Source organism: Neoarius graeffei, chromosome 24 (genome assembly GCF_027579695.1).
Source record: "Neoarius graeffei isolate fNeoGra1 chromosome 24, fNeoGra1.pri, whole genome shotgun sequence".
In the NCBI taxonomy this organism is placed as follows: Eukaryota; Metazoa; Chordata; class Actinopteri; order Siluriformes; family Ariidae; genus Neoarius; species Neoarius graeffei.
Genome location: NC_083592.1, coordinates 48,745,806 through 48,773,307, shown reverse-complemented (window position 1 = coordinate 48,773,307; position 27,502 = coordinate 48,745,806). Strand labels below are relative to the sequence as shown.

At 41.6% G+C, this 27,502-nt stretch overlaps 1 protein-coding gene across 1 annotated transcript in view; it reads left to right on the top strand.

The window, feature by feature from the left end:
- The window catches only part of LOC132872517 (metal transporter CNNM4), a 108,303-nt gene that overhangs the window by 36,562 nt on the left and 44,239 nt on the right, over positions 1-27,502 (top strand). Inside the window, exons 2-4 of the mRNA XM_060907412.1 lie at positions 4,163-4,306; positions 4,539-4,673; positions 8,463-8,632. Of these exons, the coding sequence (XP_060763395.1) occupies positions 4,163-4,306; positions 4,539-4,673; positions 8,463-8,632 (449 nt within the window). The remainder of the gene's footprint in view (positions 1-4,162; positions 4,307-4,538; positions 4,674-8,462; positions 8,633-27,502) is intronic.

Genomic DNA, 27,502 nt, shown 5'->3' with positions numbered 1-27,502 from the left:
CTTATGGATACTATATCCACAGTACGTATATAGTATGCAGTTTTGAAACTGTGAACCGGCAAAACCTGCATCGTCTGGTCTTGTAAAGAGTCTGGTTTTTTTTTTTTTGTGAGCTCAGTCAACACAGATGTTCCTGAAGCCTGATCCCATATAAGCGCTCTTCCTCTTTGTGTCTTTGTGTCCCTCCAGGACTCACTCATTCCTACTAAGCTGAACTGATGCATATTCAGTTTGATGTAACATTTCTGGGGCTGCTTTGTCAGGTGCTCATGGTTTATTAAAGCGATCAAAGGAGCCTGATGAATGACTTTAATAACATGATTTAATGAATATGTCGAGACAGAAAAACAGGAAATTTTGAGATGCTTGTTTGTAATTGTTGCCAGCAGACCACACACTGCTTTAATACCTGCTGTTGTAGCAACATCGGTGATCGGTGTACTTCTGTCTTAATGTTTTTTTTTAATCTGCGCGAGTTGCGCAATATTGAACATTTAAGCATTTATATATTCAAATTATCCTTGTGTTGAGCATGATTGGTTATTGGATGCTTTCCCAACAGCATGTCTTTTATGTTTATACACAGTGTAGTGATGGATAAAACATGTCAAAGTTATGCCTCGGTCACAACCGGCCGTACGTGCTCCTACGGCCGGTCTACGTGCAAAAAATGCAAGAAACGCACGGAGGGCGCGCGTGAAACACACGGAGGGTGCACGTGTGACGTGCTGATTTTCGAGCTGTAGACTGGCCACAGACCGGCCGCAGAGGTTCTTTGTCATGTCAAACAAACTCTACGGGCGCTTACGTTTTTTTCAGGTTGCAAGACAAACTTACGGCCAACGTGCGTCTTTCTCCACGAACAAAAAAAAAAATGCAGCGATTTGGGAAACACCAAAAATCACACAGTCAAAAAATCGTACATCCGGTTGTGACCTAGGCTTTAAAGAGAAATTTCACAACTTTCCTGTTATTTTATGAATTACAGCATGTTTTTTTTTCTTGTCAAAATACTGTAACATGTGCACGATCCACCATTTTGCGATTTCCACTAACGAGTCAGCCAGACTGTATCCAAGTACCTGTGCTGAATTTGGTTACTCTTCAAGCTAGAAGCTTCCAGGTAACTGCTTTCCTACCAGGCATTATGACCACTTCTCACAGTTTATTTTTATTTTTTTTTACATTTTTAAAAATTTTTTTAAATTCCCCTGCTGGCTGAAAGGCCCGAAGGGGGATTATGTTGTGGCGATGTCCGTCCATCCGTCCCAGAAAGGGTCCTCACCTTCTGAAATCAACTCCTCTCACAATTTTTGGAGGAATTTCACGAAACTTGGCAGAATTCTTTGTTATATGTCGGAAATACGTATATTACAATTTCGTTCAATTCCATCACATTTTACCAGAGTTATGGCAGAGTACCCAGCAGGAACTCTCGGAGCACTCTTGTAATACAGTGTAATGTTTCAGATCCATTTTTATTTCTTCACCACAAGTAATATTTTCGTGTTGCTAATCTTTAACTTGATTTCTCAATTCTTGTCTGTGATCCACAGAAAATCCCCCCTAGGCCAGATCCCAAACTATATATTTATGAGACATGTAATGATATATCATGTGATATTTAACTCATGATACAAATTTATGATGATTCAAATCAAAATAAAAAATTAACCGCGATTATCAGGCTGTGTAATTGCTTAGTTTTCATTGTGGTAACTGCACTGTTTAGACAGCACAGGGCACAATAATGTACAATAGCGGGATTGCACATGATCTCACCTTGGGTGGAAGTAACACAGCTCTAATGCTGTGAAAACGCGCACAAAAAAATCTGATTTAAAATGGGAACAAGCTGCTGTGTGATTGACAAATAGCTCCAATTTCTTTTTCAAGCTATGCTTTTCCAGATTGCTGAAAGCGAAAGAAAAGAGAAGCAAATGGAGGTAGTTGAAATGTTTTAAAGGTTTATGAAGAAAATGCTTTTTTATTTAAAAAAAAAAAATTAAGAAAAGGAATACTTGATGTGATATTTTTAAAAATAGGAAAATAAGTAACATTTTCTGGTCCGTAAATTTTATTTATTTATTTTCCAGAAAATATCATTGGAAAATCAAATCGTGAACCCAATATCATGAATTGAATCAAATTGTGAATTGGGTGAATCGTTACATGCTTAATACTACATAATACATGCCTTACTACAGCTACAGTATGTCTATAACGTAATTGTCTTCTAGAATTTATGTAGCACACTTTATAATTAGGTAACAGAAAATGAGCCCAGTCTTTTAACCCTTTGGTGACTGACCCCTTGAAAATGGTTCCTCCAGGAACGATGACGTTTCAGTTGTCAAGACAACGGAAAAACTAAAATACAAGAGCATTTTGTTTTGTGCACAAGAGCATTGTGACGTATCTTTCTGTTTTTGTATTTTAGTTTTTCCGTTGTCTTGACAACTGAAATGTCATCGTTCCTGGAGGAACCATTTTCAAGGGGTCAGTCACCAAAGGGTTTTTAATCAATGCCAACGGAAAGATGGTTAAGATACGTGTTTCCAGTTAAGAGCACGCTGTGCGCGTTTTGGCTGCTGCTTCTCACCGGAGCGTTTTATTTTGGTTTCTCCCGCCTTTGTTTTTCTTTTTGTGATTGTATGGTCTGATGTTTGTTCTTTGTTTTGAATGTTTTGTCTGCCGGTTGTGGTGTAGCTCCCGACCCAGTTTTGGTTGTTGGTTCCCTTCAGGCCTTGGTCCGTCATGAATGATGCCTGTGCTCCTCGCTATGGACTGCAGCGAGCTCGTTGCTCTCTTTGACATGAGGGATGTCCAGCGCTCTGTGTGGCGGTGCTTCTGTGCTTGGTGCGATGTTGCCTGGTGGTGTCATGGTGGCTGTGCGGGCAGTTTAGGACATACGAGTGCTCTGTGCGGTGGTGCTTCTGTGCTCGCTTTATGGATCCATGGTCCAGTGTTCCGGGCATTGTTGCCCGGTGGCATCATGGCAGCTGTGTAGGCGGTGTAGGATGTACCTTTGTGTGCCTTTTGGTGGGACTGTGGGCAGCTACACCACTGGAATTACATCCTGACCCTCTTTGTGTGGACTTTTTTTTTCCCTCTGTCTCTCTCTAATTGTAAAGCGACCTTGGGTGTTTACGTTTTCTGGCCCATAAATTGTCTCCATTTGAAGCAGAGCTGGTTAGCCTGGTGTCTTTATTTTAAAAGGCAACCCATGAAGGTCATGTAGTATCAGATTCAGCAGAGGCAGTGTGGTTGTTTTCAGGGGAAGACGAAGGCTTTTGCAGTTCACCTCACATACAGCAGAGGGCTCTAAACATCACAATCCCCTCCTTTAAAGGTGCGCTGTGTAAGATTTAGGGGGCTCTATTAGCAGAAATGAAATATCGTCTTCAAAAGTACGTTTTCGTTAATGTATACTTGCCTGTAACTATAAATCATTGAGTTTTCATAAGCTTAGAATGACTCCTTTATATCTATATAGGGCACAGGTCCACTTCCACAGAGTGACCGTGTTGTTATAGTACACCGCTACGGTAACCCAGAACGGACAAACCTCGAGAGAGCATCTTCTAAGTTTCATGTTTTTACAAGTAGCAGCGTGAATGTGGAAGAAAGCACCAGTAGGCAGCAACAACATTGTTTTTATTAATACCCTTCTTGGAGCTATTTTACTTTTTTTGAATAGATATTTTTCATAAGTTTTAATGAATTAGGCTGAAGGCACTGACAACCTGAAATAACCCTAGATGGCTAAAAATACCAGATTGTCAGCTTTTAAAGAAAGTATTTGCTATGTAAAGTCAGACAAGGAGGAAGAAGAAGAAGAAGGAAGAGGAATCAGTGTTTGCTGATGCTGGCTAACAAGTTTGAAAACCCAAGTTTTGAAAAATGGAAGATTGTGCTTGTTTTTTCTCAGGCTAAATAATAAGGGAGAGTGAATGTATGGATTTGAAGTATGTTACAGGCATGTGATGGCCACCGTACATGTTCTCATGCATGCTTTGAAAGGGAGGGGCACACAACTAGTTGAAAACAACAGAATCCTACGTGGTGGACCTTTATAAGTTTAACCAACGGACACATTTGGGACTGAACACCTTTCTTAATTTACCCAATTTGTGTATCTTTTGTTTTTTTTCACCCCCAGGTAAATCTCACTTGGCCATCGTCCAGAAGGTGAATAATGAAGGCGAGGGCGATCCGTTCTACGAGGTGCTGGGTTTGGTGACTTTGGAGGACGTCATTGAAGAGATCATCAAATCGGAGATCCTGGATGAGTCAGACCTTTACAGTAAGTCACCATAATGAGAGAAAAAATAGATCTGTTCTATTGTTCTCATGGTCACGTAACCTGTTTTACTTGTATGGCCAATGGCAATGCTTTGGACACATGCTTTATTTGCGTAGACGTGATGAACATGGAATGATTTCTTTGCATTTGCATTTTCCTGATGAATGTTTACTCATTGTATTTAAGGGAGATTGGGGTAATCATTTACACGAGTGTTTCTTTGTCATTCTAGCTGACAACCGGACCAGAAAAAAGGTGGCGCCCAATAAAAACAAGCGTGACTTCTCCGCCTTCAAGCACGAGAGCGAATCTAAAGTTAAAATCTCTCCTCAGCTGTTATTGGCTGCCCACCGATTCCTTTCCACAGGTAACCATTTAACACCCATGGAAGAATTGCAAGCAAATAAAACAGACAAAAATGGCAGAGGGTTGCATGACTTCAGCTTTTTTTTTTTCTTATTTTTAATCTGACTAATAGTGTGGGGAAATACAACCCCAGTTCCAAAAAAAAGTTGGGATGCTGTGTAAACTGTAAATAAAAACAGAATGCAATAATTAGCAAATCATGGAAACCCTGTATTTCGTTGAAAATGGAGCAAAGACAACATGCCAAATGTTGAAACTTGAGAAATTTTATTGTTTTTTTTTTTAAGTTACGACAGGGACATGTTTACCACTGTGTTGCATCACCTCTACTTTTAACAACACTTTGTAAATGTTTGGGAACGGAAGAGACCAATTGCTGTAGTTTAGAAAGAGAAATGCTGTTGTCCCATTCTTGCCCAATATACAATTTCAGTTGCTCAACAGTTCACGGTCTCCTTTACTGTATTTTGGGCTTCATAATGCGCCGAATGTTTTAAATAGGAGACAGGACTGGACTGCAGGCAGGCCAGTTTAGCACTTGGACTCTTTTGTGACAGAACCCTGCAGTTTTAATATGTGCAGAAAGCGGTTTGGCATTGTCTTGCTGAAAGAAGGAAGGCCTTCTCTGAAAAAGATTTTGTCTGGACAGCAGCATATTGCTCTGAAACGTGTATATATCATTCAGCATTAATGATGCCTTCTCAGATGTACAAGCTACCCATGTCACGTGCACTAATGCACCCTCGTACCATCACAGATGCTGACTTTTGAACTGTGCACCGATAAGCCGGATGGTCCCTCTCCTCTTTAGCCTGGAGGACGTGGTGTCCATGATTTCTAAAAAAAAAAATGTCTACTTTTGATTTGTCAGACCTCGGGACAATTTTCTACTTCGCCTCAGTCCATCGTAAAAGGCTCGGGCCCAGAGAAGGTGGTGGTGTTTCTGGATATTGTTTATATCTGGTTTTAACTTGCATTTGTGGATGCAGTAATGAAGTGTTTTCACAGACGATGGTTTTCTGAAGTGTTCCTGAGCCCATCCAGTGATTTCCACTACAGACACGTGTCTGCTTTTAATGCAGTGTCTCCTGAGGGCCTGAAGATCACAGGCACCCAATGTCAGTTTTCAGCCTTGTCTCTTGCATACAGAGATTTCTCCAGATTCTCTGAATCTTTTAATGATATTATGGACCATAGATGATGTGATCCCAAAATTCTTTGCAATTTTACATTGAGGAACGTTATTCTTAAAGTATTGCCCTGTTTACCCATGCAGTCTTTTACAGAGCAGTGAACCCCTCCCCATCTTTACTTTTGAGAGACTCCGCCTCTCTGGGTTGCTCTTTTTATACCCATTCATTTTACTGACCTGTTGCCAATTCACCTTTTTTTTTTTTAAATCATGACACCACTTTTTCAGTCTTTTGTTGCCCCGTCCCAACTTTTTTGAAACATGTTGCTGACATCAAATTCAAAATGAGCATTTTTTTTTTCAAAAAAACATTAAAATTTCTCAGTTTCAACATTGGATATGTTGTCAGATGTATAGGGTTTCCATGATTTTGCAAATCTTCCCATTCTGTTTTTATTTGTTTTCCACAGCGTCCCAACTTTTTTGGAATTAGGCTTGTATGGCATGCCATAATGTGGACAGTACTGTTACTTAGATATAATTTACAAATTGCATCATGTTTCAGTTAAAAAAAAAAAACACCACTGTGTTTGTGTAACAATTAGATCTCAGCATCTATTTGACCTTTTTCACTGGAATTACAGCAGCACCACTATTTATTTTCTCATTTGCATGCAAGTTTCTGCAATGTCACTATTGCGAAAGCGAAAATTACAGCCTGAGCCTAATACCTGACCTTAAGCACAAATAAACACCCTGAACTTGTTATTACGGCCACAGAAAATAGTTTCCAGGAGGCGCTTGAACTCGGCAGTGCTGTGGTATTTGTGGTCATCCCTTATGAGATCCTCCCATGCAGCGACATCCTGCTGAGGTTGACATGGTTAGTGGGTTGCTAATGGTAACAATCGCCCTATTAGATGGAGTCATGGTGCTGAGAAAAGTGGACGAGCGCAGGCAGGTGGGAGGCAGCGTGGGTAAGAGACCGTTTCTGTGGTCGGGGGGGGGGTTAGGAGTGTGAGGTCACCATCTTGATTTAGTGAAGAGCAAGATGTGGGGGGGAATGCTCCATCACATAAAACAGGAATGCACATGACATGAAGTTTGTTATATACATGTTTGTCTGTCTGTGTTAGTGACCGGAAGGTTGCGAGTTAAAATCCCAGCTGTGCACTTGAGCAAAAAGCTAATGTTAACTGTAGCTCCACGCTTGGATTGAAAAGGGTTCTGTTGGAATCACGGGCAATTGCTCTAAGACAACGAGGGAGGCTCAGCCTCCTCTAAAAATGCCCTTATAACTTTAATGTGCGTGTGAGTTTTTCCCCCTCGTGACAGCGCGATGCAGCCCAGCCTCAGTGGACTTCAATGGCATTTGGGAGCTCTGCGCTTTTCAATCTCAAAATGCAAGACGGTTATTGGACAAATACTGCGAAAATGCCCGCCTACGGATTTCCGAGCCTCACATGGAAGGGACATGGCAGGTTCCGCGAGGAGACTGGTGATTGGTGAAAGCGGCCGGATATTTTCTTTGATTGACAGCTCGTTTCAACTATAGACAGGCAGCGGTGAATCTCAGTTCAGTCCCATGCGGATTCAGCTTACATTTCGATTTCATTCATTACATACGGTTTCTACCAGCTTTTTTAGTTTGTATATATTTTCATTGTAAATAAAGTGTAAATATAGTGTTGTCAAGTTTGCTATCTTAGTTCCAGAAATTTCGTTTATTTGAGTGACTGAACTTGAACTTGAGGGGGCTAGTCAGCTAGCAAGAAAGCTGCGCACGGAGGCCAAGCATTGCTGATTTAATTTTGGTGAAGCCATTTGCCAGTCTTCCTTTCGAGGAAACAATTAAAATTAAAGAGCAGGGTAGACCAATGCCTCAAATTGACTTGGTGAAAAAGGTAGGGAATAATACTCGTTCCTTTCAGCTCTCCTGGTACGAGAAAGTGAATTGGCTAACAGCAAGTGACCCACATCAACAACAGTAAATAGGCTACTTTAGTAATATGTCATGGATGGACCAAAAATATAGAATCTATTTAAAATGTTTATGCTGAGTATATTATATTGGAATATATATTTTTCTGGATATGAATTAAACACAGCTACAATTTGGAAAACATTTTTAAACAAAAACACAGCCGAGAACATTTCACACTACAGACCTGGATTAAAAGTGAAGGGTTATCAAAATTGTCAATAAAACATTTCTCAGTCAAAATAAGTAAAATATAGGGAAAGTGTCATTGAATGAAATGTGTGGCACCCAGCTCTGCTGCTGAGGTTCCTGACAAAGAGCTGCTTTCAATAATGATCAATTTTTAAACAACATGCCACAATTTTAAAATATAAAATGTTAAAATATACCCCCCCCCCCCAACACCACCATCATGTATATTGGACAGTAGGCTAATGGGCCAAAAGAACCTGTTATTTCACAGTTTGTGACCCTGCCAACAATCAGCCAGATCAGAGGCAAGAGTATGGGTGAAATTGATGTTTTTTCTTTTAAAATCTGGAAATATCGTAACCGACCAGCCTCCCCTGTTTGAAAGACTACCAGCCGCCACTGGTTGGAATGGATTTCAGCTGAGCTTAATTAAATTTTACCCCAACCTTCTGTCTCTCTTTGTCTTTTCCACCATGATTTTCCAGAAGTGACTTTATTCAGCCGATCCCAGATCTCCGAGAAGGTCCTGCTGAGGATCTTGAAGCACCCCGATGTTATTCAGGAGATCAAATTTAACGAGAATGACAAACGATCACCTCATCATTACGTCTACCAGCGTGGCAAAGCCGTCGACTACTTTGTCCTCATACTGCAGGTATTCTGACATTTATTTACTAAGTTACTCAGTCTTCAATGGGGAATTTCTGTGAGTAGGTCTGAGCTTCTGGCGGACATTGTGTCAAAGGTGAGTTTCGCAGTAGAGCTGCAGCGGTGTAGAAATTTGCAGTAATGCCACAACCAAATCCCCCTGTGTTTAATAAAGGGCTGCTGTGGAATGGAAATTTCCTTAGTACGGTAATCAAAGAATGCCATCTCGTGGTTTGCGGCAACCACGCGGTGTTGAATTATTTATTCATTTCATGTTACTTGTCCTTTAATATGTTGAAATTGCTGAGCTGAAAGACTTAACAAGGTAAAAATAAGCATAATTAACGGTTATTCCGTGAAATCAAGTCGTACATGAGTTGATAGTACTGAATCTATCCACATTCACTGGATTTTGAGAAATGGAGCATCTCATCTCATTATCTCTAGCCGCTTTATCCTTCTACAGGGTCGCAGGCAAGCTGGAGCCTATCCCAGCTGACTACGGGCGAAAGGCGGGGTACACCCTGGACAAGTCGCCAGGTCATCACAGGGCTGACACATAGACACTGACAACCATTCACACTCACATTCACACCTACGCTCAATTTAGAGTCACCAGTTAACCTAACCTGCATGTCTTTGGACTGTGGGGGAAACCGGAGCACCCGGAGGAAACCCACGTGGACACGGGGAGAACATGCAAACTCCACACAGAAAGGCCCTTGCCGGCCACGGGGCTCGAACCCAGGACCTTCTTGCTCTGAGGCGACAGCGCTAACCACTACACCACCGTGCCACAGAAACGGAGCATTTTTATTTTAATTTTTTTGCAAATTTGATAAATAAAAACTTTATACAAAACGTCCGACAAAATCATTTCCACTTAGAATGTAAACAAACCGGCGAAATGACCAGAGCAGTTTGTGAAAAATGTGATAATTCCTGAAAAATAAAAAGATATGTTCTTGCCATCAAATACTTTCATTTCATATTTTGTTGCTTTTTTTTATTTTTTTGGGGGCGGTTGGCTTTCAAGTAAAGTTTTTATTTCGTCCTCGGTTGGTTCAGCAAGATGCTCTGCCATTTTGTTTTTCTCTACTCACAGTATATGAGCTGATATACTAGTAGTAGAGTAGCCAATCAGAGCGCGCGATTTCTCATATCCAGTGTGTGAACCATTAAAGCTATGCTCAGGAAAATTCAAACCTTCCTTAATTACTGTCTGAGGAGAAGAATGAATGTTAGATGGACAGATAAAATGAAGAACGAGGAACTATGGGGGGGAAAAAACCAACCAACAACAGTAGAGATGCAAATCCAGAAGAAGAAGAAGTGGAGCTGGATGGGACATACACTCAGGAAGCTGCCAAATAACGTCAGTAGGCAAACTTTAAAATGGAACCCACGAGGAAAAAGGAATAGAGGTCATCCCAAAAACAACTGAAGGCGAAATGGGAGCCAGGAGCTATTAATGGTCAACAACACTAGAGAAAACTCCACAACATGGAACTAGATGGAGACACGGTTCCCATGGGTCCTGGAAATCCTTGAAAGTTTGTGAATTTGAGGGGGAAAAAAAATCAAGGCCTTGAAAGTTTTTGAAAGTGTACGTATATACATAGACATGGGTCATTGAAAGTCCTTGAACTTATACATTTTGTGCAAAAACAGAAATTGAAGACCCTCAGACAACACTGCAACAAGTACCGTCATTCATCATTAGCTGATATAACCGCAAGGGCTCGGGATTAACTTTTTGGCAAACCTTTGTTAAGCTCTACAATATGGAGCGACATCCACAAATTTCGCTTAACGTTAGCTTTCTTGCTTCTGTTTAACCTGCATCATTCAACTTCAATCACTCATGCACGCACATGACGGTGGTGGTGACGTCGCACTTTCTTGAGGCAGATGGCGTTTATTAGTTCATTAGCTCATCTGTCCATGAGGCCGATGAGCTGTTGCCATGGAGCGTCGTCTGTCGTCCGTCCTTCGTCCACAGTTCAGTTAAATCATATCTCCTTCGTCAGTTCTCCATGGATTTCCGTTCCGATTGTTTTGTTTGAAAGGACTCATCACTCCGCACAAAACTTGGTAGTTGTTTTGTCAAATTTTATGCTAACGAGTTACTAATTGGGCCAAATTTTCCAGGCGTCTCACTAGAATTTTATCTCCTGTCTCATTTCTCATCCGATTCTGATCGAGGTTTGTTTTGGGTCGATCTTCTGTCGAAGAACAAAACTCGGTCGTTTGTGTGTTGATTTTTCTGTCGTCAACAATTTGTTTACAACTTTGTTTATTTTCCGTTAAATCGTATTTCCTCCCTCAGTTCTGAATGGATTTCAGTTCTGATTGTTTTATTTGAAAGAACTCGACCTTCTGTACAACACTTGGTCATCGTATTGTCAATTTTTTGCGGACAAATTCATAATTAGGTCAACTTAACACATTTTCTTCTGACTAGAATTGTATCTCCTCTCTTGTCTATCATGCAAATTCAGTTCTGAACGATGTTTTGGGTAGATCTTTGCTCGGAGAACAAAATTGAGTCCTTTTGTTGATTTCCCTGTTGTAAACAATTTGTCATGGAGGTTGGTCCTCTCTCACATCGTCACATTTCAGTTCTGTTTGATGTTTTGGTCGTCATGGTCGTTTTGATGGCAGGCCAGATGAGCTACTATGTCCTTGACATTCTGGTTTATTCATTTGGCCATGGTTATCTCTCATCTCATCTCATTATCTCTAGCCGCTTTATCCTGTTCTACAGGGTCGCAGGCAAGCTGGAGCCTATCCCAGCTGAGTACGGGCGAAAGGCGGGGTACACCCTGGACAAGTCGCCAGGTCATCACAGGGCTGACACATAGACAACCATTCACACTCACATTCACACCTACGCTCAATTTAGAGTCACCAGTTAACCTAACCTGCATGTCTTTGGACTGTGGGGGAAACCGGAGCACCCGGAGGAAACCCACATGGAGACAGGGAGAACATGCAAACTCCGCACAGAAAGGCCCTCGCCGGCCCCGGGGCTCGAACCCGGACCTTCTTGTTGTGAGGCGACAGCGCTAACCACTACACCGTGCCGCCCGGCCATGGTTATGCTCATGAAAATGTGTTGCCTTGTGAGGCTGATGCTAATGAAATAAACGAGCAGTTACTTTGCTCTTCAACTCGTAAGACTCTTTCTCGACACATTGTTTTGCCGTGCTGCGTTAGAGAAGGCAAGAGACCACATCATCTGCCATCACTGTCAAAGCATAATTGAAAAGTCTTGACACATTCAAACCTCTCTCTCTCTCTCTCTCTCTCTCTCTCTCTCATTTTAATTGTTGACTGTGAGCTTTTCTAAAGGCTGCTGGTTCTCGTTATAAAAATTCTTAGTGTTCTAACAGTAATTAACCTTGATCCATGTCTCAAACTATACTGTGTTGGGTCTTTGAATTTGACAGAATTGAGCCTTTAAAGTCCTTGAATTTGATGTTTAAAAAGGTGTGGGAACCTTGTGGAAAGCTGTCTGTGAAGGTTCTCCGTCATCCAAGTCATCATAATCCGTAGGTGCTAAAGAAGGACTCGTTTCAGGACTGCAACGTACGCATTTTAGCCAGAGAAGACCGGTGGTTTGAAAGAGGAGTAAAAGAAGCCATCTTCGTCAACCTGGAACGACCATCGCTGAACAGAAGAGGTGGTCTGAGACACCACTTATCAGCCACCTACAGTACAGTCCTTGGCACTCTTCCCAGAAAACTGAATACACATCCACACCAAGACTCGGCTGATTTCAATGACTCACATGATGGCAGAGAAATCCAACGATCCACAGATCACCCTAACGACCCTCTAGGCCTCTAAGGCTACGTTTACATTACGTCGAATCAGCGGATCATCAGATTAACGTTCTTAAAACGATTCGCGTTGACACTAAAACCGTTAGCCGTGCACACAGCAACACCAATACGCGGATACGCTCGGCTCCGCAGGCATCCTGCGCTCCAAATCACTCCGCCCTGAACAGCGAGTGCCCTCTGGAGGGTGCGCACTCCGGCCCTGCGCAGCTCACAGAGCGCGCGAGTGAAGTGAACAAGCCACGATTCGGGACTGAGCCGCTGTGTGTGAGATCCCAGCGCATATCACTTATTACTTGCAAGTGGAAGGATGGCAAGCCTAAAGACAATCATAACTACACAATGGGCAGTATTTGCATCAGTATTTGCAGTATTTTCATACTTTTATACTCTTTAATGAAAGGTGATACAAGGCGGAAGTCTGCGCCGTTTTTCAGCAGTCGCGTCACATGACCAACGCCAGCGAATCAGGAAGGTGGATGTCACAGTGACGTTGTCCAATGAGACGCCAGCTAGAGCTCAGCACAGCGTATCCGCGTATTCTCAATGTTTACACAGCACCGGAGCTGATACGATCTAGATTGAATACGTGGACGCTGGCGGATTCCCGTTTCCCCGCTTTTTCAGGGGGGTTAATGTAAACGGACAGTGCGTCCGCGAAGAAAACGAGACAGATACGGTCTAGTGTAAACGTAGCCTAAGGTGGTGTTTACATTAGACCATATCCGTATCGTTGTCGTTGTGGATGCACCGTCCGTGCACATTAAAACGCCGGGAAACGACTCCACAGGCGGAACAGTTTGAATCCGCCGGGGCCCACGTATTCAACCCAGTACGTATCTGATCCGGTGCTGTGTAAACATTGAGGAACGAGGATACGCAGTGCTGAGCTCTAGCTGACGTCGTCATTGGACAACGTCACTGTGACATCCACCTTCCTGATTGGCTGGCGTTGGTCATGCCATGTTGGTCATGTGACACGACTGCTGAAATACCTTCTCCTCTTTAGTCCCAATGACACGGCGTCCCTGATTTCCATAAAGAACTTCAAATTTTGATTCTTATGCTCACTCACACTCACTCGCTTGCTTGCTCTCTCTCTCTCTCACACTCTCTTGCTCACTCTCTCTCTCTCACTCACTCACTCACTCACTCAATCTCTCACACACTTTATGTGCTTGCAAGTGGTGAGTGACTTGCGCATGCCCAATATGCACTGGGATCATGTGACGTGCTGTCAAATTAGTCATGTGATTAGCGTATCCGTGTATTGGCGTTGCTGTGTGCACGGGGAACGGTTTTGTTGCGGGCACAGAAATTTTGTGTGTGTACGCGAATCATTTTAAAAACGTTAATCTGATGATCCGCTGATTCGAAATAATGTAAACAGGGCCTAACACTGTTCACATCCGGCCTCAGGAACCCTAACAACCTACAGGATGGCTGAGAAGGTCAACGACCCATGTGACCTCACCTCAAATGACTCTCCTTAGGGTTGCTTTTGGTCCACTAGAGCAGACCTGGGCATTTTACAGCACGCGGGCCGCATCCGGCCCTTTGGTTCATTCTGACCGGCCCGCGTAAGGTTAATTAGAAATTACAAAATAAACGTATTTTCTAATTTTACCTCATGCATGGACTGAATGTGCATTGGTTTTATTTTGAAGTTGTGTTCAACAAAAACGCAATGCGCGCGACATGAACATGACATGAAATCCCACGAAACCTAATCCCGCGATAACTACTTCCGTAATTTGTCCAGACCAACCACAAACTTGTACGTCATCCTTCAAACGGTCCAGCCAATCACATAGTGTGACGTCACCAGCAGGCGCCGGAGCCTGAGCCGATCTGTAGATCTGTATCCTACACCGAATTGACACGGCATCATTATTATAATATGATGTATCTTGTTTGATATTTGGAGTAGAAAGACAATATTGTGATGTCTTTACTGTGTTTTGGGGTGAATGTGACTGAAAAAAAATGGTACAAACGTTCACATTTTGTTAAGCATTGTTTTGGGAAATTTGATTGAATAAATGATATTTTTTGTAAGGCAACCTCATTTTTTCCCCATACTCTAACCAGTCTTAGCAGCTTGTAAAAACAATGTTATTTACTGCTTTATATAAAGAAATACAATTAATATTATGCAGAATTTAGTTCAGCCTTTTGGTCCGGCCCTCCACAAAATTTTCTGTTTCTCATGTGGCCCCATGGAAAAAATAATTGCCCACCCCTGCACTAGAGGATAAATGCCTGGAACTCCGCACTAATCAGACAGAACTGAAGAAGCCTTTTGGATGAGAGGTGAAACATCTTCAAGGATTTCAAGCAAGTCCAGTTGCCTTCTTTAGCACCTATGGATTGTGGAAAGCTCTTGTTCCTAGGGAGCTAAGGGCTTAAAAAAAAAAAAAAGCACTTTTCATGGACATGAACGTTAAAAAGAGCCACTTTCGAACCATTTAACTGCCTGACTATATCTTTAAGTGTTTTCAAAACACATGGATTGATTTTTAGGTAGGCCACCTTTATAAGCTTGTTCAAAATACAGTCCTTTGAATTGCCGCAGGAGTTTATAGGAAGCTCTAATCAGATTGGAATCGGACAAACGTCGTCACTTCCGAAGTAGTTTAATCTGTCCGTAAAACCTGACGGGGACATGAAGAGCTTTCAGAGCCTGTTAAGAGCGTACACAGGCCTGTAAGCAGATAGAGGAGTTATTGTAACGCTTTGACTCAGCAGTCAGAAGGAACCACACTGAGAGGTTTCTTAATCAGCAGATGGAGCTAGCAGATGGACCATGGCAGCTTTCGTTTCTCTGCTGCAATAATTGACACCCACAATGAGTTTCCACTCCTCCTTTACTCAATGAAAGTGGTATGGAATGATCATCTCTGGGATGGTTGTTGAACCACAGTGTATGCAAGCGGAATTTGTAATGAGGGGACTTGTACACGTCGTGGCATCCCTTTTCGGCACAGGCTATTAAAGTTAAATGCGTTTAAACAAACTCCAGGCAAAATTCATAATGTACGTAAGCAGGGAACAGAGGGTCACATGGTGCAGCCATTAGGAGTCTGTGTGATCTGGAGGGAGCGTTTGCCCTCTCTTCCTGAGTCGCAGACTACATAGACAGAGGACAGTTGGACATTTCCTTTGTTAAATGATCCCCACTAGGCACAGAACAGCTGTGGTTTAGCTGGGCCTCTTGTCGAACCATGCTGACATTAAAGGAGAACTGAAGGCAAATTTTTTTATTATCAAAATTCTATTTCTCATTTTATTAAATATCGGAATGCATTTTTGATCGCTATTTTGTCGCTGCTATAGCAAGTTATGAGTGTTTGAAATACGCTCTGTAATATATCAGTCCATATGTCAAAGCAATGGCCGTAAACGAGATTCGTCGAGACCTGTGCGAGATGTCGTAGGACGGAAGTAAAACGTACAGCGGAAATCAAAGTGACTGACATCTGCCAACGTCGTCAAAAGACGCGCGCGCCGGAAGTTTTGTTCGTTTTGACAGCAATCAGGAAAGTTTGAAAAAAGTAGGCAGTAATCGTCATTTAAACTCGTTTTTGTGCAACATTTCGTTTGGAAAACAGTTTTCAAAATGGCGGCACTGACACCTGGCTGACACTTCACGTTTTGAAGTCTCGCACAAGTCTCGTGAAGATCGCGCAGATAAGCGACGCCTGCCGTGGACCAAACGAACTAAATTCAACACGGCTAAAAACCGAATAGGCCGATAAATATAATATTTAATTGCAATTAGTTGCTAATACGAGTCACGATATAAGGTTACTAAAACCGAAGATGTAATTGAATAACACGCTAATTAAGAAATAAAGCAAGTGTAAAAATGACTTCATTTCCCCTTTAACGTTGCCTACAGGCACGGCTCCTTTTGAAGTAATCCTGCTTATGCAATCCAAGTGAGAGAGTGAGTGTGTGTGTGTGTGTGTGTGTGTGTGTGTATATATATATATATATATATATATATATATATATATATATATATATATATATAGGGCGGCACGGTGGTGTAGTGGTTAGCGCTGTCGCCTCACAGCAAGAAGGTCCGGGTTCGAGCCCTGGGGCCGGCGAGGGCCTTTCTGTGTGGAGTTTGCATGTTCTCCCCGTGTCCGCGTGGGTTTCCTCCGGGTGCTCCGGTTTCCCCCACAGTCCAAAGACATGCAGGTTAGGTTAACTGGTGACTCTAAATTGACCGTAGGTGTGAATGTGAGCGTGAATGGTTGTCTGTGTCTATGTGTCAGCCCTGTGATGACCTGGCGACTTGTCCAGGGTGTACCCCGCCTTTCGCCCATAGTCAGCTGGGATAGGCTCCAGCTTGCCTGTGACCCTGTAGAAGGATAAAGCGGCTAGAGATAATGAGATGAGATATATATATATATATATATATATATATATATATATATATATATATATATAAACATTTTATAAATGTTTTTGTGCAACGTGTAATTTTGGGTGGCATTAATTTCAATGAGCGATTTATAGATGACTGTTAAACACGGTGAGAATCTAGAGTTGGTGCCGTATTGGAGGTGTTCTTGTGTCATAAAAGAGAAGAGCCAATTGGGTTACAGTTTGTAAATCTATTAGGATATTCAGTATTTGCATATGGTGCATATAGGATTAGAACATATTCCAGTTTACATGCTTATTATAGAATCTGGATTTCTGAACTCTATTTATGTAATAGAAATATCAAGTCTTATTCTATCCACATTCACTGGATATGAGCAATTGCACACTCTGATTGATTGATTGGCTACTCTACTACTAGGATATCAGCTCATATACTGTGAGTCGAGAAAAACAAAATGGTGGAGTGTGTTGCTGAACCAACCGAGGATGAAATAAAAACTCTACTCAAAAACAAAACCCCAAAAAATATATATAAAAAAGCAACAAAATATGGAATAAAAGTATTTGATGGTAAGAACTTTTTTCCAATAATTATTATTATTATTACATTTTTCACAAATTGCTGCTGTCATTTCACTGGTTTGTTTACATTCTAAGTGGAAATGATTGTCCGTTTGTTTTGTATAAAGTTTTTATTTATCGAATTTGCAAAAATTTAAAATAAAAATGCTCTGTTTCTCAAAATGGTTGGCACAATGGTGTCATGGTTTGCACCGTCGCCTCACAGCAAGAAGGTCCTGGGTTCGAGCCGCGTGGCTGGCGAAGGCCTTTCTGTGCGGAGTTTGCATGTTCTCCCCGTGTCCGCGTGGGTTTCCTCCGGGTGCTCCGGTTTCCCCCACAGTCCAAAGACATGCAGGTTAGGTTAACTGGTGACTCTAAATTGACCGTAGGTGTGAATGTGAGTGTGAATGGTTGTCTGTGTCTGTCAGCTCTGTGATGACCTGGCGACTTGTCCAGGGTGTACCCCGCCTTTCGCCCGTAGTCAGCTGGGATAGGCTCCAGCTTGCCTGTGACCCTGTAGAACAGGATAAGCAGTTATGGATGATGGATGGATGGATGGACTTTTCTTATGCTCAGCTGTGTCACTCATTTTTCAAAGTAACAATTCAGAGCAAAGTGAAAATGGCGGAAGAAAGGGAAATAGATCCAGGGTCGCATACGGCTTTTTCCAGACCAGATTCAAAAATCCGTATCTGCCTAGTCACGTGACTTTTTCCCCCCCAATGGTTTTATTATTAAGAGCATGCGCGGGTCTGTACGGGTCATACGATAAAACTATGGAATGATCAAGTCCTATTTATACGCGAAGCTTGTATTGGTTTTAAAGGGGAACTGAAATAATAATTTTTAAACTTGCTTTATGTATTTCTTAATTAACGTGCTATTCAATTACATTTTTGGTTTTATTAACCTTATATTGTGACTCGTATTGGCATATTATATTACACTTATCAGCTTTTTCGTTTTTTAGCCATGCTGAATGTAGTTCGTTTGGTCCACGGCAGGCGTCGCTTATCTGCGTGATCTTCACGAGACTTGTGCAAGACTTCAAACGTGAAGTGTCGGCGCCGCCATTTTGAAAACTGTTTAGACAGCGGCCAGGTCACCATATCATTCCAATTTAGATTAATTTCGAGATTTGCCAGCTTCATCAGTGATGGAGTGCCAGTCCTGCGCGCTGTGGCGCGTGCACCTGAAGGCGCGGCTTGGGCTGCGTGCGCGCCGAGTGGACTCCAGCACGCGCGCCGTGAACAAGGTGCACCTGAACTCAATTAAGGAACTGTGTGTTTGCCTTTTTAAGGACTTCGCTGATGCGAAGTATTACGATACGCATGTACGCATTACCGAGCCTTTCTACCCGTTGTCTTGATTTCCCGTTTCTCGTTCCTGTCCTCGCTTAGCCTTTGATGTACTGTTTGCGCCTCGACCGACCCTTTTGCCTGTATTCTCGTTTTTGATCTCGCCTGCCGTTTTGGATTGTTTGCCTGTGTATATATTGTCTGACTGTATATATATTCTGCACTTTATTAAACTGTATACTTCTGCACATACATCCGCCTCCCTCGCGTACGTGACATGGAGATTATTCCATACGACTTGGAACCAACTGAGAAGAGTTGGAAAGACGACAGGATAAGGACGAGTCCGTCGCGCTGGTATTTACGTCATTACTGTCGCACAATTAAAACGTGCCGGATCAGGCGGCTGCTGGGTTTTCAAAATAATAAATACATGCATGTATTTTTTGTGATTAAATACATTATTATACTGAGCGCATTTCCAACATAATCCTCACTAAGGTTTCGGACAGCACTACAAAACGGCGTCCCCACTATATACAGGTATGCGTCGACTTACGACTGCATTTGGTTACGACTGACCGGTCGTAAACCGATCTGGTCGTAAGTCGGCCTATGTTAAATGAACGTGAGTATATTGTGATGTGTAATGATATTGTAATCATGTTAAAGTCTTATTTTATCAACATTTTCTTATTTCATTACCTTGGTTCATTATTTGGTTTAAGTCAAACACTGCGTACAGTACAATTCGTTTAATATGTGCAAAACAAAAAATATGAAATACAGGTGTGAAAAATAGAAAACATTTTGGTTTGAAACATACCAAAATACAAATGTAAAACATAGCAAAATACAAAATTTAGTGACCACTGGCATCACTGGTGCTTGGCTGTGGGTCGTCTACGTCATCAGCTGTTGCAGCGCTCGGGCTGGCGAGAGCATTTGCTTGTTTCATAAACCAGGAGCTGGGGCGGAAACTGTTGTACGCGGCGAGAGGCTGCCGGGAGCTGGGGCGGAAACTGTCGTACGCTCAGCTAGCTCAGCTGGGAAACACTTGCCAGTCATAACCAGACGGTCGTAAAGTCGATCAGTCGTAAGTTGCATAGGTCGTAAGTCAACGACTACCTGTAGTGCCCTATATAGTGAGTAGAGGGCGATTTCGGACACGGGGAAAACTTCCGGCTTGATTACATCAGCATTCGAAAGAGGGCGCGCGCGTCTTTTGATGACGTTGGCAGATGTCGGTCACTTTGATTTCCGCTGTACGTTTTACTTCCGTCCTACGATGTCTCGCACAGGTCTCAGCGAATCTTGTTTACGGCCGTCGCTTTGACATATGGACTGATATATTACATAGCGTATTTCAAACACTCATAACTTGCTATAGCAGTGACAAAATGGCGATCAAAAATGCGTTCCTACATTTTATAAAATGAGAAATAGAATTTTGATGATTTTAAAAAAAATTGCCTTCAGTTCCCCTTTAAAAGTGTCCTCTTGAATGAAGTATTAATGCAGGTATTTGAAGTTTATTTCTATTTCCCCGTGTGTGTGTGTGTGTGTGTGTGTGTGTGTGTGTGTGTGTGTGTGTGTGTCCTTTGCGCGATCTCTCAGACACACAGAAACTCAGCCACAGCTTTGTTAGCTTTGTTGTGTCAATACTATAAATACTCATTAGCCCCAAGCCCCATCCTCCGTAAGTGGTCACAGTGGTCTGCTCTTGGCAGAAAATTACAGCCCTCACAGATGGAGCGGTCCGTTTCGACTCTGGAGGAGGGGCGCTGAGTTGTTTACACACAAACATTCCAGACCCAAGCGACCCACAAAGAAGCACTGAAATCCCAACATGAGGGAATGAGTTTGAAATCTGAACCTGAGTTGAGGAATGAATGAAGGTGTGTGTAGGATCTAGCTGCTGTTTGGTGTCTGAAGCGATCTCTTGCTGACACATTTATGCCATAATGCTCCAAACGTTCTTCTCGACTCCCTTTCTGTTGATCATTTTCCTTTCTGTTGATCATCTTCCTTCCTTCCTTCCTTCCTTCCTTCCTTCCTTCCTTCCTTCCTTCCTTCCTTCCTTCCTTCCCACGTGTGTATGTTATTACAGACGGAGTTACTAATCATGTTGGGTGATGCGCATAAGGCTTATTCAACGTGTTATTATTTTAACAAGTATAATTCCTGTTCTGTATCCCTGGTCTAATTGACTCGAGGGAGTTTAAGGGGCGCAATTAGTTTCCTTGCTTTCTGTTTTCTCGCCGAGTATGACCTTCATGAAAGATTCATGCTTTTGTTTTGGAGCCGTGTTGACGTTACGTTACGTTACATGACTGAATCATGCGCTGCAGTCATCTCATCAACTGTAGCGCACACATCAGTCATCACTCATAATCCATGGCTTTCTTTCCTGTACCAAACCTGTGCACCTCTTCCGAAAGGAACCTTGGCGCAGCAGGAGAAAAGGGATCCAAGCAGAAGCTATTTTTAGCGACGCAGATTTTAATACTTCCTCTGACCTCTTCCTCTGACACGCTGAATAACAGAACGAGGATAAACGAAACCCAGAAAACGGACAGGGTTGTAATCACCTGTGCCAAGACGCATATCTGGGTAATTAGGATGCAGTGCTGCTGCACAGCAACCTATAGGCTCCCCTAGGGGAGCCCATAGGTTGCAGTGCAAAGCACTGCAACTATTGTTCTTCTACGTGTTTCTTCTTCTTCTTCTTTTTCTTATATTTATTATTCCTACGCAAATTTCGATTTCGAATAACTCAATAACTGTACGTCGCACACAGACAAACAATATATCAAAACGTGCGGCTCGATCGGACTCGCTATGCTATTACTTTTCTCTACAGAATACGATTTTTTCGCGACATAGTCGCGAAAAAATCGCCCAAAAAAACCCCATTCATTTCTATGGAATTAATTGAAAAAAAAGCACTTTTTCAAACATCCGCTGCTCTGGCATGCTTTCACCTAGAGACGTGATTCAAACTCTAAAACGTAGGAAAACTTCTCCTCTGTGGATCTGGCATTCAACTCTTCTGCTAGGTTCTACACTTTCGGATCAGTCCCGGCTCAAACGCCATGTGGGTTCCGGGAGAAAATCCGGCTTTTGAATGGGTGTCTATTGCGTTACACACCAGTGGAGCTCGTTTACTTAGAGTGTAGAGAGCTTGAAAAAATAGCTCAAACTTTCTCGCTTAAACTGTGGTTTCAGCCACAAATTTCACTCTAGAGACATAAATTTCTCAAAAGTAGTAGTAAAACTTGTCCTGATTCACACAATGTGTCTACCTAAACGATAGGATTTACAGTTTTTGAATGAGAAGCCTCAAACTGAGGAGAGTGCAGCCGAGAGGCCTCATTGACACCCATTATAAACGTGACAGAAAAGTCACTCATTTTTAACTTGCTCTAGTGTCCTCATTTTTAACACTACAAACAAAAAATTACATCAGTGTATTCAGGAGACCCTTCTAGCGCTCACTGTGAAAGAATTTTGTGAATAGCTGCTTTCGTTTTCGAGTTATTTGTCGTTGTTCGAGGCCTGCTCCTGAGCAAAAAACAGCAATGCCGACTGGGGCCAGTGAGGGAGCAGAGAGAGGGGGGGCTGCTGTCTCAAGCACACACATAAATCATGGCATTGTAGCTTCATAGCAGGTCACACATTCACGGCCAGCAAACATGCGTGACCGAATTGCTTCGCGCACTGCATCCTCTCACAATTTCCCCCGGGGAATTGTCCGGTCTAGTTTATTTAATATTATCGTCATTTTTTTTTAGATGTATGCTCAGACTAGAGTGATGGGAAAGGAGAATTGAGGAGGCCGTGTGTAAAGGAGAACAGGTTTGAGGAGAAAGGGATGGTTTCATGTTGAAGGAAGATGAAAGAGTGATGAGGAGGAGGAGGAGGAGGGCAGGGCTGAGGAGACGAGCAGCAGCGCTTCACAGCGGTGCTTCTTAGGAGTTTTAATAAGCTGCTGTAGTGACCTTTACTGGCATTCAGCGAGACAGTGAGAGACTAAATAACACTCTGCATCTCACCCTAATAGGATAATTACCTCATGAATACATTTATGGAAGCAAAATTGTATTCCTATGAAGGTGAGGAACAATTCCCAAACACACACACACACACACACACACACACACACACACACACACACAAGTTTTTTTTTCCCCCGTGTGTCACTAGTGTGGCTTCCTGTTTGTATGAATAACGGACAGTTGATGGGCAGTTATTTTCAGGAACACTGCTGGCTTGAGGTCACACACACACACACACACACACACACACACACACACACACACACACACACACACACACACTGTATTATTCATACAGTTAGAATGTCAGTGACTGCTTAAAAGCTCTCCGAAAATCGTCATGTTTACACTTTGACATTCTAACTGGATGAATAATACTCTGTGTGCGTGTGTGTGTAAGACGTTAAAGGGTTACATATTTCTTTGTACGCTAATCCTTTACCAAAATATTCACACATGATTTTTAAATGCGTTTTACCTTTTAATTCTACTTTCTTCCCAGTGCATTTGGAAAAAAATTACTCGAGAGTGTGTGTGTGTGTGTGTGTGTGTGTGTGTGTTTTATTTTTAATTCCAGCCATTTTCTTAACATTTTCCTTTTTTATGGTATTCCAGTACCATGAAAAAGTTTGCCTTTAAAAACTGAAAAAAGACAACCATCAAAATAAAGCTTTAAAAAATTGTGATTTAAAAAAAAAAAGTTATTCCACGAAATTGAGTCATACATGTACGACCAGATTAAGTGGAATAACTGTTTTATTCTATCCACGTTCACTGGATTTTGAGAAATGGAGCATTTTTATTTTTATTTTTTGCAAACTCAGTAAATAAAAAACTTTATACAAAACGTCCGACAAAATCATTTCCGCTTAGAATGTAAACAAACCGGCGAAATGACAGGAGCGATTTGTGAAAAATGTGATGATGATAATTCTTGAGAAAAAAAAAACCATTCTTACCATCAAATACTTTTATTCCATTTTTTTTTCTATTTTTGGGGATTTTGTTTTCAAGTAGAGTTTTTATTTCGTCCTTGGTCGGTTCAGCAACACACTCTGCCATTTTGTTTGTTTATATATATATATATATATATATATTAATGGGGCAAACTATATTCTTTTAGCTATTTCTGTTTCTTTTAAATACTTGATGATAAAGTGATATATCTGACTTGATGTGCTCCGCCATTTTGTTTTTCTCTGCTCACGGTATATGAGCTGATATCCTCAGGGCTTTGAACCAGAATTTTTTTCCTATTGGTTCGTTCCGAACAGAAACGGAATTTTAATGTTTCCGGTTTTGGGTTCCACCATTAAATAGACGTTCCCGAACCGGTTAGAACAAAAAAATTACGTTCCCTGTCAGCTGTTTAACAAATGGCTATAAAATTATGTCTCTGTCTCATCCGGCTTAAGCCAAATGTAGGCTAATTCTATTACAACCTTCATTAAATAAGACAAGAAATAATTCAAAACAATTATTATTTCAAATGTTGGCGATTTGGATTCTCAGTATGTCTTCCCATCTACACAAACAGAAAAAGTGCCAAAAATGAAAGAGAATTCATTTAGTGTGTTACCAAAGGCTAGTCAGGCCCTATACATTGATAGGCTAACAGAGGTTAACGTCATTTAATGTTCGCGAGCCTCTCATTAACGTGGACAAATATATTGATATCGTGTTTGAAATTGACGTTTTTGAATAACGATAGACTGCAATATTTACCTCTTATTTAAGATGTGGAGACGTGATAGTAGTCCACCCTCCCGCTCTCTCCATTCAGTCAGCGAACGTCACACAGGAAGTGAACCCCAGCGGGTCATAGAAACTTGCGCAGGAGAAGAATTACTTTTTTATTTGTAGGCTACGGAAACTTTGAGGAACGAAATAAAAACCGGTATTAACCGGTTACCATTATTTTTAATAAGCGTTTCTGTTCCGGAACATAAAAAATAATAAAGTTTCTGGTTTCGTTTCTGTTCCATGTGAAATAGAAAAAGTTCCCGGTTTTTGTTTTCGTTCCTTGAACCGGTTCAAAGCCCTGGATATCCTAGAAGTAGAGTAGCCAATCAGACTGTGCGATTGCTCATATCCAGTGAATGTGGATAGAATAATTAATTTTTATTTATTTATTCCCCCCCATAAGGAAAGGGCAAGAACCCTGTGTGTGAATGGTTTGGTTTGACACTTTAACCTGTTGATTTTAATTAATTAATTCTTCTTCACTGCGTGCTTTATCCTGGATAGAGATGCTCTGGATCGAGAGCGTGATTAGGCATGAGGTAGGAATATACATCTTTAATGGGATGCCCGTCTATTACAGGGTATCATGTACATACACCTTCACACACTCGGTCACACCCACCTCAGAGCAATTTAGCTCCTCCAAGCTGGTGGGAGGAAACCAGAGAACCCAGATGAAACCTCCAGGGTTACAGGTCAGAGGTGTGAGGCAGGAACACGGCCCAGTGAAGTGTCTGTAGAGAGATACCTTTGGAACCAAGGCCTGTGGAAAAGTCGAGTCATGCTTGGGCTTGGTCTCGGATCGCTCCGTGTGCTTGTTATTGACAGGAATGTCCTTTGGCCTTTACTGCATCAGTGTGAGGAAGACGCGAGAGGAAAAATTTCGCAACACCTTCTTACTTGTTCAGTGCTCGAACCTGGATTTTGTTCTGTTTTTCCTACTGACTCTGATCAAGATCATCTTTCTGATAAATGATTCCCGCACATAAAACCCAAGGCTTTAGATGTGTTACACATTAACACTGACACATGCCAGAGGACGTGCAGTGCATGTACTGTGTGGGTTCTGGCACGAGGGCGTAACTAAGGTGGAGTCAAACTGCTTGTTCATGTCGGTGTAGAAACAGGATGATTTATGTTTAATAAGCAGGCCATGGGTGGGGAGGGTTATATATCTACACAATACCTCTACTCTGAAACACCGGGCCAGCACTTATTCTGGCTCTACCTCTGAGACAGCGAGGGAGCAGATAGTGTTGTCTCAGTAAGGATTAATTGTGCTGTGATGATGCTGCAGATCTCACATTCCCAGCTAAAGCTCCCTTCTCATTGAATCAAATAGTCTTACACACACACACACACACACACACACACACACACACACACACACACACACACACACACAACTGTTTTTAGCCACAGGCCTGTTCCTGTCCTTGTTCATCCACCCATCTTTCTCTTCGATCTACTAATCTATGTTTAGCCATCATTTAACGCTGCCTTCACATGCTCCTCCGATTCTCCTGTTTCCCATTCCAAAATCATAATCACAAAATATTCGCACTTCAGGGCTAAAACTTCACTTCTGACCAAAATGGTATCATTTTAGTATTTTGTGAAATTACAAAAAATGTACTATGTACAGTATAATGCAAAAAAAAAAAAAAGGTGAAATGTATATAATTGACCCTCTGATGACATGGCCTCGTCTAACATCTGACAACTAAACGCAAGTTGTATTTGTTCTGTGTGATGAAAGAGCAATGTTTCTGGAAATTTGGGGATCAAACTAACATCTGTGTGTTTAATGATGTCATAACAACTTGAAGAAACATTCATATGCAGTAGGCTTATTAATTTTGCTTGTGATTTACCGTTTTTAAACGATTTAATCATCCAGAACGTATAACCTCAAGAGAGGAAAGTGAGCATTTTTAAATCTCAGCTGGGCAGTCAGGAACTGCTGGCAAGGCAGCGGCAATCACGAAAACTCAGCTGGATAGTGGCTTTTTATAAGATTCCACAGTAATGTATAGATAATAATAAGTTAATATAATCCTTACGCTGTGTGATGTCCGCATGACCCATATTTTCACTGTTGTTACTTCTCATTGTTTAACTAGTGCAGTGTTTTTTTGTTTTTTTTTTTAAAAACAACCCACACCCCTTTCTAATTATCACCACCCTTTAGAATTATTTTATAATTATAGACGTGTTAGATTTGACAGTTCTTTGTAGGCCTATTTAATTATTTGGGTCAAAATCTTCATCCCTTTTTTTTTTTTCTCTCTTTCCGTTAAAAAAAAAAGAGCCATTTTTGGACCACAAGCCTAATGTTCAACATTTATGTCAGGAACTCATGTTGGACAAAATTTGTATCATGTTATTTAATGTTTTCACAATATTTGGTTTTTCTGAGATTAAAGTTCAAACAACAATAGAAATTTTTGTTGTTGTTCTGATAATGCCTGTAACACGCCAACAGACTCTCTTGTGACGCAGTTTATCATGATAAAAATATGATGTAATATTACAGTGGTGCTTGAAAGTTTGTGAACCCTTCAGAATTTTCTATATTTCTGCATAAGTCTGACCTAAAACATCATCAGATTTTCACACAAGTCCAAAAAGTAAATACAGAGAACCCAGTTAAACAAATGAGACAAAAATATTATACTTGGTCATTTATTTATTGAGGAAAATGATCCAATATTACATATCTCTGAGTGGCAAAAGTATGTGAACCTCTAGGATTAGCAGTTAATTTGAAGGTGAAATTAGAGTCAGGTGTTTTCAATCAATGGGATGACAATCAGGTGTGAGTGGGCACCCTGTTTTATTTAAAGAACAGGGATCTATCAAAGTCTGATCTTCACAACGCATGTTTGTGGAAGTGTATCATGGCACGAACAAAGGAAATTTCTGAGGACATCCAGAAAAAGCATTGTTGATGCTCATCAGGCTGGAAAAGGTT